General features: G+C 46.0%; 1 protein-coding gene and 2 pseudogenes across 1 annotated transcript; 2 read left to right on the forward strand and 1 right to left on the reverse strand.

Annotated features, from left to right (window-relative positions):
- Positions 1-2,114: 2,114 nt before the first annotated feature.
- LOC129150208 (parafibromin-like) lies at positions 2,115-6,006 on the forward strand. Its single transcript, XM_054720746.1, is given in 4 exon segments — positions 2,115-2,312; positions 2,315-2,367; positions 4,702-4,784; positions 4,787-6,006. Coding segments are annotated over 4 exon segments (1,554 nt in total).
- LOC103284228 (pre-mRNA-splicing factor SYF1-like) lies at positions 2,380-4,686 on the forward strand (annotated as a pseudogene).
- Positions 6,007-9,388: 3,382 nt separating the features above from the next.
- Positions 9,389-14,480, reverse strand: part of LOC103284229 (BUD13 homolog) — an 89,672-nt pseudogene continuing 84,580 nt past the window's right edge.

Below are 14,480 nucleotides of genomic sequence, written 5' to 3' on the forward strand. Positions count from 1 at the left end.
GGACATTCTTATACAGGTCTTTTCATTGTTAAGGTTTTAAAACAAATTCTTTCTTCCTTGTGTAATATGTGAATATATGCTTTCAATTAAAATGTGATCAAATTATAGTTTCAACATTTTGCATGTTCCGGACATTATAATTTTTGGAGTGTGTAGTATTCCTTTGGGTGACTGGGAATTGTCAAATTATAGTTAAATTAGGGCACATTTTATTGATAATTTAGATACTCACAGTTCTAGAGAACCACTCTGGAGAGTTTGAAGAACACGAGAGAAGAAAAACCAAGAGGTGGTTGCAGAATAAGCAAGATAGAACTCTTGAGATTTGCCTCAGTCTCTTTTCTAGACAACACAAGTGAAGACATGATTGAAGATACAATCCCAAGGAAGTACGAGTGGAGAGGAGATGTGGGAAAGACCAGAAGGAAAGCAGTTAAAGGTGGGGTACTACTGAGCTGGCTATGGCTTCAAGAAAACTTTATAGCAGGTTACTTAATCACAGGAGAGGGCCCTAGAGAGGCCTGTGGATCCATTGAATCTGATTGACAGCTGTAGAAGAATACCAGCCATTCATCTTTAAAGTGTGCCTCTGGAGGTGGTAACACTCCCACACTTTCAGGTTTGGATAATCTAGCCTTGCTGTTAGGACATTGGCGAGGCCAGATTCTCTCTGGCTACAGCCCAGTCAGACCCGCAGCTGCCTTGGAGCTGTTATGGAGCTGCTTTTTAGACACTACTGGAAGATGATAGAGGTCTTGCAGAATCCTGTGCCCTGCCTGAGGAAGCTGTGGGACAATGTGAAATCTCTCTATATAAAAGCCTAATATGCAAATTGTCCCTGCGGGAGTTTGACCGGGAGACCAATTGCTCGCTGTGACTTGTGCTGACCACCAGGGGGTGGCACAGAACAAAGGAAGGCCCTGGAAGCAGGCGGCAGGCGGCAGCCGGGGAAGGGAGGCTCTGTATAAGCAGGAGTGAAAGCTCCGGTAAAGTGGTAAACGGCCTGCCAGAGCATTGAAGGCATGTCTCAAAGCACACACCGTCCCTAGCAGAGTTTGGGAGCTGTATTGGCTCAAAGTGAGGGTGGAAAAGGGGGTTCTATGGAAAGTAACCTCACAGGGTGATCTAGTCACAAATTCCCAACTAGGCAGGTCTTGGTGGCAGTCACGCCCCTGGCTTATATCTGTAGGAAAATATTTATCTTTGCCTTAAGCAAACTTCATTCATTGTTGTGCATCTAGGTTAACACACCTTTGAAATGCCAGAGTAATCCTTTTTTCAGATACCTGGGAAGCAACCACTCTTAAGAAAGCACATAATCTTTTTGTTTTGTTTTTTTGTTAAGTACAGTAGGTCCTCAGGTTATGTCAGAGATCCGTTCCTACAGGGCGGCATAACTTGATTTTTGCCGTAAGTCAGAACCCGCCACATAAGCACCTACGTCACTCACATGGAGCACATACACAGCAGTAATGAAGTGAAACAGAAAAAAAAAAAATTAAAAGAAAGATAATTCCTGACCTTTACTTGTGGTAAATAAATTATAAAAAACATAAAGCATATATGTACATACATTGAAATGATGGAACTTTTTTTTTATCAATAAATGGGAGATGGCGACGTAACCACGAAATGACGTACATTGAGTCTGACGTAACCTGAGGACTGTCTGTAGATCTTTATTGATTTTAGAGTGGAAAGGAGAGGGAAAGAGAGAAAGAAATATTAATGATGAGAGGGGATCGAGCCCACAACCGAGGCATGTGCCCAGACCAGAATCCAACCATGACCTTTTGGCTCATAGCTCCATGCTCAATCACTGAGCCACGAGGGGCCGGGCAGGAAGCACATAATCTTATAATCCAATCCCTGTCTTGTTTTCTCCCACCTTCATGTAATCTTCTTTACATCCCCTCCTTAATTTCAAATGTAGAAAAGAAACTGCAGAGTGGGTGTGTGGCATAGGCAGGGGTGGAGGCCCAGTGAGGCCAGGAGGTGGTGGAGGTGGAAGCAGAGGAGCAGCACCCAGTGAGACAGAGGGCGCAGCTGGAGGGGGTGAGGAGGCTGTGGTAAGCGTGGGGGGGCGGTGTGTGTGAAGGGGGGTGTCCCTGGTGATGGCAGAGGTGGTGAGAGGGTGGAAGATCGCAGACCTGCTCAGTGTCCTGCAACAGTACAACATCCAGAAGAAGGCGATCTTGGTTAAGGGGACTGGAAAGGAAGGCCAACCCAGGGAGTACTACACATGGGATTCTATTTTATTTCTACTTAGTAACATGCACCTTTCTCATCCTGTTTATGTCCGAAGCGCAGCACAGTCACTGACAATATTCCTGTGTTTAGAAGACCTGATGGAAAAGATCTGCTTGGGGAGCTGGCAAAATGGTGGTGATGGCGCGACTCTCGCTGCAGGAGCGGCTGGACCTTGTCTTTGATGTAGAAGACCTCCCCTATGAGGAGGAAATGATGCGGAACCAGTTCTTTGTCAAATGCTGGCTCCACTACATTGAGTTCAAGCAGACCCCCCCCAACCCCCGAAGCCCAGGCTCAATCAGCTGTATGAGCGAGCGAGTGCTGAAGCTGCTGCCCTGCAGCTACAAACTCTGCTACTGTTACCTGGTGGTGCGCAGGGCACAGGTGAAGCATCGCTGTGTGACTGATCCCGCCCATGAAGATGTCAACAACTGCCACGAGCGGGCCTTGGTGTTCATGCACAAGATGCCACGTCTATGGCTAGACTATCGTCAGTTCTTTGTGGACCAGAGCCCTATCACTCACACCCGCCGCACTTTCGACCCTGTCCCTTGGGCACTGCTCATCACACGCACTCTTGTATTTGGCCTCTGTACCTGCACTTCCTGCATTTACACCCACTGCCTGAGATGGCCAAGCTGAGCTCCGAGAGCGCAGAGGGGTACATTGAGTACCTCAAGTCAAGGGACTGGCTGGACGAGGCTGCACAGCGCTTGGCCACCATGGTGAATGATGAGCGCTTCCTGTCCAAGGCGGGCACGTCCAACTACCAGCTGTGGCACAAGCTCTGTGAGCTCATCTCCCAGAACCCGGACAAGGTGCAGTCGCTCAACATGGACACCATCACCCAAGGGGGCCTTACTCGCTTCACAGATCAGCTGGGCAAGCTCTGGTGCTCACTGGCCGACCACTACATGCTCAATGGCCATTTTGAGAAGGCCCGGGACGTGTACAAGGAGGCCATCCGAACTGTGATGACTGTGCGGGATTTCACCCAGGTATTTGACAGCTATGCCTAGTTCAGGACAGCATGATTGTAGCGAAGATGGAGACCACCTCAGAGCTGGGGCAGGAAGAAGAGGATGTCATGGACTTGGAACTGCACCTGACCTGCTTTGAGCAGCTGATCAGTCGGCGGCCCCTTCTCCTTAATAGCATCTTGCTGCCCCAGAACCCACACCATGTACATGAGTGGCACAGTGAGTGGCCCTGCACCAGGGCTGCCCCCAGGAGAACATCAGCACGTACTCAGAGGTGTGCAGGCAGTGGATCCCTGCAAGGCTACGGGCAAACTCCACATGCTGTGGGTTCCATTTGCCAAGTTTTATGAAGACAACGGGCAGCTGGATGATACCCGCATCATCCTGGAGAGTGCCACCAAAGTAAGCTTTAAGCAAGTGGATGACCTGGCAAGTGTGTGGTGTGAGTGTGGTGAGCTGGAGCTCTGACTTGAGAATTAGGACTAGGCCTGCGGCTGTTGTGGAAGGTAACAGCACTACCTGCCCTCCGGGCTGAGTATTTTGATGGCTCGGTGCCCGTGCAGAATCGTGTGCATAAAACATTAAAGGTGTGGTCCTTGCTTGCTGACCTGGAGGAAAGCCATGGCACCTTTCAGTCTACCAAGGCTGAGTATGACAGTATTCTGGACCTGCGCATTGCTACCAACTACGCCATATTCCTGGAGGAGCACAAGTACTTCGAGGAGAGCTTCAAGGCAAAGGAGCATGGCATCTTGCTGTTCAAGTGGCCCACTGTGTCTGACAGGAGCACCTATCTGACCAAATTCATCACCACTATGGGGGCTGCAAGCTGGAGCGGGCGCAGGACCTCTTTGAGCAGGGGCTGGATGGCTGTCCCCCCCAAATATGCAAAGATCCTGTACCTGCTGTATGCACAGCTGGAGGAGGAGTGGGGCCTGGCCCAGCATGCAATGGCCGTGTAGGAGTGCGCCACCCAGGCCGTAGAGCCCACCCAGCAGTACGACATCTTAAAATCTACATCAAGCAGGCAGTAGAGATCTATGAGTCACCCACACCAGCCATGGCATCTACCACTGCTCGCAATGAAACCTGTTTGTGTGTGTGTGTGTGTGTGTGTGTGTATAATATATATATATATATATATATATATATATATATATATATATACTAGTAGCCCGTTTGCACGAAGATTCGTGCAATAGACCTTCATTCACCTGGCTGCCTGCACCAGTTTTCTGCCAGCACCGGGGACCCAGGCCTTGGCTGTGGCCACTGCCTTCTGCCTTCTTTCAGGGTCCGGGCTTGGCCCGGGGCGGTGGCCTTGGGCTTGGCCGCACCCAGCGTCCCTGCAACGGTTTCCTGGTGGGCGTGGTTGATGGGCATGGCTTGGTTGGTGGGTGTGGCTTGGGCATAGCGAAGGTGCAGTCAATTTGCATATTTGTCTATTATAAGGTAAGATATATATACTTGCATATCTCAGTGGTGAAGCATCAACGTCAGCAAATATTGACAGAAGCGCCCCTGTAGAACTAGGGCTTCAGCAATCTACTCAAATCAAAGAGCTGCAGAGGAAGTGTCAGCAGGAGCAAAGAAACCACGAATTAAGGATGAAGAGCATGTGTGCCTCGATAAAGAGAGGTGGGCTGCCCGCTTGCAGGGTCACAGAGAAGGGATTGTACGGCCTGGACAGATTAGGTCTTTGTCTGAAACTGTGTCAGTGGAAAAAATTGCTGCCATCAAAGCCAAAATTATGGCGAAGAAAAGATCCACCATCAAGACGGACTTAGGTGGTCCCTTAGCCGCTCTCAAAGGGAGGAGCTTTGTGGACGCGGAGGTGGATGTGACCCGGGACATTGTCAGCAGAGAGCGAGGGGGGAGGACACGGACAACCATCCTACAGAGCACGGGGAAGACCTTCGCCGAGGACATTTTTGCAATTCTTCAGTCTGTGGAAGCCAGAGAGGCAGGGCGAGCGCCCGAACAGTGACCGGCCCCAAAGGCAGCACCTGTGGCTCCCACATTGCCTACCAAACAGCCGACCCCAGCTGCCTACAGCAGATATGTCCAGGAACGATTCAAAGAAAAAGAAACGGAAGGCTTCAAAATTGACACGATGGGCACCTACCATGGGATGACGCTGGAGTCCGTGACGGAGGGTGGGGCAGCCAGTGAGACTCAGACCCCCGCGGCACAGCCAGTACCGAGACCCATTTCTCAAGCAAGACCCCCTCCTCATCAGAAGAAAGGCTCTCAGACCCCCATTATCATAATCCCTGCCGCCGCCACCTCCTTAATAACCATGCTGAACGCAAAGGACCTTCTGCAGGACCTGACCTTCGTCCCATCAGAGGAGAAGAAGAAACAGGGCTGCCGACGAGAAAATGAAACTCTGATACAGAGGAGAAAAGACCAGATGCAGCCGAGGGGCACCGCGCTCAGCCTCACGGTGCCCTACAAAGTCATAGACCAGCCTCTGAAACTCAGGCCTCAGGACTGGGACCTGTTCGTGGCCGTCTTCGTGCACGGTCCTGCCTGGCAGTTCAAAGGGTGGCCAGGGCTTTTGCCTGATGGATCTCCAGTTGACATGTTTGCTAAAATTAAAGCCTTCCATCTCAAATATGATCAAGTTCCTCTAGACCCCAACGTGCAGAAGTGGGACGTAACGGTGTTAGAGCTCAGCTATTACAAACGCCACTCGGACAGACGGCTTTTCTTAAGATTCTGGGAAACGCTGGATAGGTACATGGTAAGGCATAAATCCCACTTGAGATTCTGAATTACGTGGTTTCCCCATCTGGAAATCTGGATTAAGAAGCGTGGGTATACCTTCATCTAAAGACTGACTGAGTGTCAAGCTCTGAATTTATCAAAATCTCACAAATGATGAAGGTCACGGATCGAGCAAAGATCTCATATGATGCTTTTGTGCTTCAAAGAGATCATATGATGCCTGTCATTCATATAAGTAAACTTTTTGGCCTACAACTATCTATAATAATAAAAGTGTAATATGCTAATTATACTGGACATCCTTCCAGAGAAAGCTGGGGCTGTGAGGGAAGCCCGGGTGCCTGCCAGGGGCCACAGGGTGGTGGAGGGAAGCCAGTGCCGGCAGCCCGGGGAAGGAAGGCCTACTCTTGCATGAAGTTCATGCATTGGGCCTCTAGATTTTTTTAATATTAGCCTCCTAGTCTGTAATAGAAATTGTATATTTTGATAGAAGTTTTTTCTCCATTGGTTAAACTAGCATTATTTAAAATGTGTTTCTTTAGAAAAATAAAAGAAACTGCAGAACTGTTATTTGCTGAAGTGTTTGAGATCTTGTTTTGGCTCAAATAAACTAAAAAATTCTCTGCAGGTTTAGACATTTCTTATGTTGATGAAAGCATTTAAGGAGTCTCTGTTTGCCCTGGCTGTTTTGGCTCATTGGATAGAGCCTTGGCCTGTGGAATCAAGGGTCCCAGGTTCGATTCCAGGCAAGGGTATATGCCTGGGTTGCTGATTCAATCCCCAGGGTGGGGTGTGCAGGAGGCAGCCGATCAATGATTCTCTCTCATCATTGATGTTTCTATCTCTCTCTCCTTCTCCCTTCCTCTCTGAAATCAATATATATATTTTAAAAGAAGTCTCTGTTCAATCATTAGTTGATCACTAAGCAAGCCAAGCAGAGACTTCAGTGGTCACACATCAAAAGTGATTGTGCCCTAGCTGGTTCGGCTCAGCCGATAGAGCGTCTGCATGGGGACTAAAAGTCCTGAGTTCAATTCTGGTCAAGGGCACATGTCCAGGTCTCAGGCTCGATCCCCAGTGGGGGAGTGCAGAAGGCAGCCAATCCATGATTCTCTCTCATCATTGATCTTTCCATCTCTCTCTCCCTCCCCCTTCCTCTCTAAAATCAATAGAAAAATATATTTTTAAAAAAGTGATTATCCCTACCTGGCTTGGCTCAGTGCGTCCACCTGCGGACTGAAGGGTCCCGGGTTTGATTCCTGTCAAGGGCATATGCCTGGGTTGCGGGCTTGATCCCCAGTGGGGGGCATGCAGGAGGCAGCTGATCAATGATTCTCTCTCATCATTGATGTTTCTATCTCTCTCTTCCTCTCTGAAATCAATAAAAATATGTTAAAAAATAAAAAAGTGGTTGCTCTTTTATTTAATGTTCTGGGGAAAATAGGAACTGAAAATATACATTTGGATGTGAAATAACATCTAGAAGTCAGGTGAGGTGGTAAAATGGCTGAAACTGGGTTCATTTAGCCTCAACATCTAGGTGAAGACCACAGACCAACAAGTCATTCAGCAAACATGGAAACAAGCAACTGGTGCTAGGCATGTCCACATGATAGCAGCCCCACATGAGGCTGCTTCCACATATGCTAAGCAGAGTTTGAGCACATGTTCTTCAACTTGCCTGACATTAGGCCCCTCCTTTATCCTCTGTCTCATATCTTAAAAGCTCAGGCACCTCAATTGTGTTCTGTTGTATAATCAAGCACCTGAAGTTGGTACACTGGAGTTATAGCTCAGTTGAAGTCACTAACAAGGCCTTTGCCTCCAGCAAGGTGGTGCAGCGCCCCAGCTACTCCTGCAGTGGGAGGGCCTTAAGTGAATTCACCTTCAGCTGGGACTCCAGGCAAGTGCAGAAGCTTAACTAGAACTTCCTGAGTCAAGCTGTGCACAGTCTGTAATCTTGTGGGGAATGTTTCTCTGACCTGCCAGAGAAATGGACGTGTAGGAATCTACAATTAACACAAATGAGCATAAGTTAAAGGATAAAGCCTCCCAGTAGTCTCGCTACCTAGTGTCAGAAAGCTCTCAGGAAGAGGCTGACTTCCCCCTCTGACCCTGCCTCCCCACTCTGCACAGACTCAAGTTTCCACAGCCCGTGGCCAAGGGCACTTCCAATCCAGTGATTCTTTCTCCAGCAGAGTGAGGGCGACCAGCTGGTGAAATCATTTCAGATGGACTGAATTGATTCTCATGACACAAGGTGTTGTAAGACTTGTAACAAGTTTATAGACCTCCATGGAAATATGACTCATTTTTCTTATCACCCATATATAGGTTTTAAGGTGAACAGATGACTGTGTGGAGGTGATTATTTGGCAAAGAAGGGACATCTGGGCTGTAGTCACAGCAAGTGAACCTCTTTAGCTGGTGGAGGGGGAGAGGAGACAAACTTACCAGGATTTTGGCGGGAAAAGAGCATTTTGGGTTAATTTGTCTCAACAGGAGTTTCTTTAACTAAATATTCAAGTAGCAGTGTTTGAGAGCTGTGATTCTAGACTCTCAAAAGTTGCCCGGAGAAATCTGTCATCCTCTAGAATGGCTATGTACTGTAGCAGCTCCACCCAGGGAGTGCCATGCTGTTCTTTGCTAGATCTAAATAGAAAAAAAAACAAAACAAAACATATGGGGGAACCAGAGGGAAAGACATAGCCTTCATTACTTATATCTGGGGAAGACCTGATGATAGCCAGTTGGGTGAGTTTCCACATTGGACCAGGATAGGCTAGGGGCTTAACTAGCAGAAGGGAGAATAGAGAGGGAAGAGGAGAGACGGGAAGGGGAGAGGGGGGAACCGAGCTGGGAAAGGCCTGAGGTCAGACCAAGGACAGAGAGCCTGGTAAAGCTTGTTAGCCATCAAGAGCGAGGGAAACACTTGGGTCGGTGCTGCCCTGCTCCTCGTGGACCCTGGCTAGACGGACACCATTCCACTGACTGGGAGGTGGAACTGGGTATATCCTCGCTTGACCCTACAGGCTACACACTTCACATACCCAGCACTGACAATAGTGCCAGGCTACTTCCCACAAGCATGCCAAGGAGAAATCAGTCTGACTGAACTTTTAAAAACATAAATGTTTGTTAAAACCTAACCAAGAACAAACCCTGGGACGCTGGGAAATCAGTGTTTCTTCTGTAAGTCAGCAGCGATCACTGGTGTTGGCACACCTGAGACGTTACAGGTGCCTCAGTCCAAACGTCAGGTCTCAGATATTCTTCTCAAATGCTAGTCAAAACTAGTCTTCAACAATTGCTTGTGTGTGTGGTCCCTGATTATTAGCATAGACAACTGTTACCGCTGGACAGCTGGATAGCTGGCTGCCCTAGGTTCACTACCACAACCCTCAGCCACTCCCATAGCCTCAGAGAAGTTACATACCCTCAACACTCCACTTGTGGGCCAGTCTCTCCATCGCCTTCCTGCTGGCAAGCCTGACAAAGCACTTCTGCTCAGATCCACTGGGTCTGTACCCCCATCCCTGTGATATCCAGGACAGATGGTGAATTTGTTGGGAGGAGGTGCTGGGCCACTGTAGTGATGTCTCATTTTCTTATTGTTGTTCGCCTTAGTATTATTCTTCTTAATAAAGTTGGCCATGGGTCCCCTTCTCTTTCTTGTTCTCTCAGTATCTGATCCACATTTTTATCATCATTTTCTTTACTGCATCCTTCCACATTTTGTTGCAGCTGCCGGCTCTGGACAAGCCCCTTTCCCCACTGGGCATATAGAGCATGTCTCTGAGTCCTTCTCTGCTTCTCTCCTTTGCTCTAAACATTCTGGTTTCAAATTCTTCTTATGACCAGACCAATCTTGAAATAGGGTTTCAGCATATCGGAATTCAGCTTCTCATGCCATGGTTTCTTGAATTTCTGCTGCTCTCGCTGTTTGTCAGTTAACACCAACACAGTGCTAGCCCCAGAATACACCGGTGCAGCCTTCTTTCCCAGAGGCTGAGCACTTTGAGATGGAGACAGGTCGGAATCAGAAGAGTTGGCCCTCTTGTTTCCTCCCTGGTGGAGAGGGGTCAGAAACCGAGCTCTAGTCTTCCAGTCTCTTTCATGGAGGTGACATATCTGAATCAGAATCCTGGTGCCCTGAACTTCGCTTCTTCCATGGAAGAGAATGATCTGAATTGGAAGCTTTCTGACTGTCACTTGGGAAGGAAGAAAAGTCCAACGTGTGACTCTGATGTCTTCTAGGTGAAGCATTTGTATGAAATTTCTTATGGCTGGTGAAGAGCCTTTAGAATCATGCTGTGCATTTCCAAAATGGAATTTTGCTTGCTTTTTTCATGGAGCAGAGTTGTCCGAGTTATATTCATATTTGCTGTTCTTCAGGTGTGAGGGATGAGAGCATCCTGGCCCCTTCCAATGTGGAGATGTTTTGCTAGAGGCTCTTTCTGGGGCTTTACTGCTTTTGGTTCTGGGCAGTGAATGAGGAACATTAGGAACCAAATTGGGGAAGTTATGAGTGGCCCTCCTGAGCTGCGATGTGTCCAAAGATTCAAGTCTTTTTAGGTTGAGATGAGTCAGGGGAGCTGTTCAGGCACTTCTATTGGGAGAGATACCTGAGGAACTGTTATCGGTCCTCCTAAGAGAAGAGGATCTGGGGTGTCATATGGACCCTTCTAGGAGGAGAGGATCTGGGGTATCACATGGACCCCCTACCTAGGAGGAGAAGGATCTGGGGAGTCATGACAGAAATGTCTTTGTGAAAGTAAGTCCTCATTGTGGCCTCCCAGAAGCTTCTATTTGGCACTGGATGAAAAGATATTCACCTGCTCAGCCTCTTCTGGCCGCTTATCTATACATTCAGCCACTGAAGGCAACTCTCCATCATCTTTCTTTTCCTCCTTTTCTAGTTTAGTGGTGGAGAAAGATGTACAGCTTACGTCATCCACCTTCCCCTCCCACCCACATGACCAGATTAAATCACTTTTTTTGACATTTGAGAATGGAGTCTGAGCTCCTGTGGCAGCAGGCATCTGCCCCTGACAAGTAACTTCAGATACTTGGCCTTGGGGGACAGAGGAGCTGTCTGCCACCACTGCCCTGGTGAAGGCAAGGGCAAGGCTCTGAATGAACTTGATATAAAGTTATTAGTTTTTGATTGGATGAAAGGATTTGAGAAGAAAAGTGGTTAAAGCAGCTTAGGGAAGCTGTGAGCTGTCAATTGGGTTTTGAAGTTTGGATAGAATTTACCTGGGCACAAGTCAGGTGGGAAGTGAGATGGAATAGGGTTTATAGAAATGAGGCTAGTTTATGGAGAACAGTTTGACATCTTTCTTAGAAGGAAAGCCTTGCACAAGATGAACAACGAGAGTATTGGCACCATTTGAAAAGCTGTCTTTGCCTTTAGGTAGCAAAATGCTTTCATCTCTTCTGAGAACCTTGGGTTCACTCTATTTCCATTGCATTTTGCTCCAACCTAGGAGCCAGCCATGTTGCCCTGAACATTCCATAAAACAAATCCTGTGCCTCAGGTTTAGAGTCCTAGAATGTTTAGGGGGTGGGGAGGCAGGCTTCACATGTAACTAAACCAAAAATAAATCACACCAATTCAATTTTGATCTGGAATCAAACCAGAGAATGACTTGAGACTTAGTTATTTCATTCATGATACTAACATTAACATTGATTGCTTGCAAAAGAAAAATGGGTTATAGATTAAGTTGAAAAGACTATAGCCCAGAACTATTTATGAACAAGCAGCCATCAATACTCAAGTCTGAATCAGTCTGAGATTATCACACCTAGCAGAGAAGGAAAAAGTTATCTTTTATAATTCTAAATGAGAACCAAGAGAAACTTGATTACTAGGAAGGGACAAAGAAAAAGGCAGAAGTTAATGAGGATTGTGGATTTTTAAATGCTTTTATAGCTAAGAACTTTGTCAGTAAACACTAAAATTCATCCTGTTTAATGTAATAACTATGCCTGATAACACTACTTGATTTGGGAAGCTGTCATATTTATGGATATTGACATCACCACTGAGAATGCATTTTTACTTGCTAGCATAAGACCAGTCCTAAGAAGAGGTGGGCTACTACATATCTGAGGTTATTAATTCTAAAAATCCCTCACGTATCTAAGAGGGAAATCTCCAATGGAAGAGATGGAGCACTTCACTGTGCAACATCACTAGAATGAACATTCTGTCTCTTGATAACTTACTAAGAAGCTTTGTTTTTACAGTAGAATTTTCCATCTTAGTTTGCTTTAGAGGAATCTTGTTAATTCTAACAATTTTTCTACAGAGAATAAGGAATTCCACTGTAGAGACAGAGGCATAGTATCCATACTTTACAACTAGAACTCACCTAAGCACAAACACCAACACAAGAATGAGCTCATCATTTGAGTAAAAAGGTTGGTTTCATGGACCAGTGGAACAAATGCCACAATATTCACTAGAAGATCCAGCTTCTCTTTTCATGTGCAGTGTTGGTCCAGGACAATGTAGCTATTTGGAGTAGGACCCCTTCTTCCAAAGGTGTGGACTCAGTTCATCTACTTACCACCTGCCTCTGGACTAGTCAACTACCCACTTGTCCCAATTATGCCCCAATTAATTAATGATCTGCCTATACTTAGTGGGACATATGCAGGTGACCAGGGGTCAGCAATAACGGTCTATTCCCTGGTACTTCAGTGTCTAGACAGTTGAGCAGAACCGGAACACATGAACACACAAGACAGAATTAGTATGCAATCACACAAGGTTTATTTACCTATTCCTAGTGGGTCCTAGGCTCCAGCAAAGGCCACCCGGTGATGCACACTGAAAGACGGATGATGAAGACAGAGACAGACAGGCGGTAGCAGTTGGTTCAGGCTTGCACAGCAGAGCAGTCAGTCAGGGGCTTGTCTCACAGAGCGATGTGGAGTCCTCCTCTTATCAGGCAGGAGAAGTTGACTGAAGAAGGTCCAGTACTTATATAGCCAGTAGTAAACAACTTGTGTCTTATCGGTGTGGGCCAGACAGTATGCCTTATGCTAGGAGCAGGACATTTACACATAAGGGCTTAGGGCGTTTACATCAAGATAGTGGGGCGTTCACCATGTTTATAACATTTTGGAAGTTACAGAGTATTGGGGTCTCCACACAGCAAACATTTCACACAATAACATTTCACACATTAGAGGGGTTTCCTTATGACCATAACATTATAACACCACTCAAGTCTGGATGGATGAGAGAAGGTTAGTATTTGCTAGCAAAAATCAAAGCAAAGGTCTATGATACATACATGACACAGATCTGCTTAATGTGCCAGGTGACTGAGCTTTTGGTGGGTGATAGCTTAACTATATTCTTGCCCTGACTGTATTCAGCTCTGACACACCTAGGGTAGCATTCCCTCTCATTGATAGAGGAATTGAGGAGGTGAAGTGACTTTGCCAAAGCCATGTGAATGGTTAAGTGTGAGGGTCAGGTTTCAAGTCCTTTGACTTGAAAATTATTCATGTGAAAATCATTCAGCTAGTGAGGGCGAAAAAATCCGTTTATTTTTTATTTAAGAATAATAACAGTTTGTATGGTCTTTTACCTTGAAGATGGAACAGATTTTAATGTACCTTAAAAATGTTTTTGCTACATCCTCAGACATTCCTCACTTTTGAGACTCACTACTCAAGTTCCTATTGTTGACCTGAAAATATTTTTTATTTCCCAAGAGAGTCATTCTTTGTGCTCACATTTAAATGCATTGTGCTTTACGGCCATCATCTTCCTTACTTTTCCTGAGCATTTAGCTCCTCCTGGGTCTGACTTCTCTCCTGGCAGTGTTCAAAGATCTTAATTCTGTGTCCAGTACTGTACAGTATTGCTGATGTTATACAAACATACTTAATGAAACCATTAGAGGATATGCTGGTTTATAGGTGTTTTAACTGCATCATCATAAAAATCCTTGGTGGATTGTTATATACATGTTTATGGCTGTTTTAGTGATATTTGAACAAGTTGATTGAGACTTTGGACAGGCTGAGAATACTTTTGTTTTCCCATTTAAAATATTTTGATTCCTGCTATCTAATATGTTTTTTTAGGAGAAGATTAATATTTCATAAAAGATTAAAGTAAATATGCATTACTTCTCAGGTACAACTATACTAGAGGACATATGAGTAGTCAGATGCTTGTACTTGTATGTAGAAACTCCAGGAGGTGACGACTACAAAAGGAGTCCAACACAATTGCACTGAAGTGGCCACAAATACCCCTAATGGTATAGTCTTTAATAAGATGATTTTTTTCTGAAATATATGTACTTTCCCCCTGCCCCTAAATTTTATACTAATAGCTAATCTTGCTCTGAGATGTTTTCTTTGAAAACTCAGTAAGTATTAACTAATATAATAGTTAAGTTTCAAGTTCGAGTTATAAACAGTTTTCACCTGCATGTAACTTGTGTACTGTGTTGGGCTGTTCTTTACTAGATCCTAAGATCTAGCATT

This window comes from Eptesicus fuscus, chromosome 9, assembly GCF_027574615.1.
Source record: "Eptesicus fuscus isolate TK198812 chromosome 9, DD_ASM_mEF_20220401, whole genome shotgun sequence".
In the NCBI taxonomy this organism is placed as follows: Eukaryota; Metazoa; Chordata; class Mammalia; order Chiroptera; family Vespertilionidae; genus Eptesicus; species Eptesicus fuscus.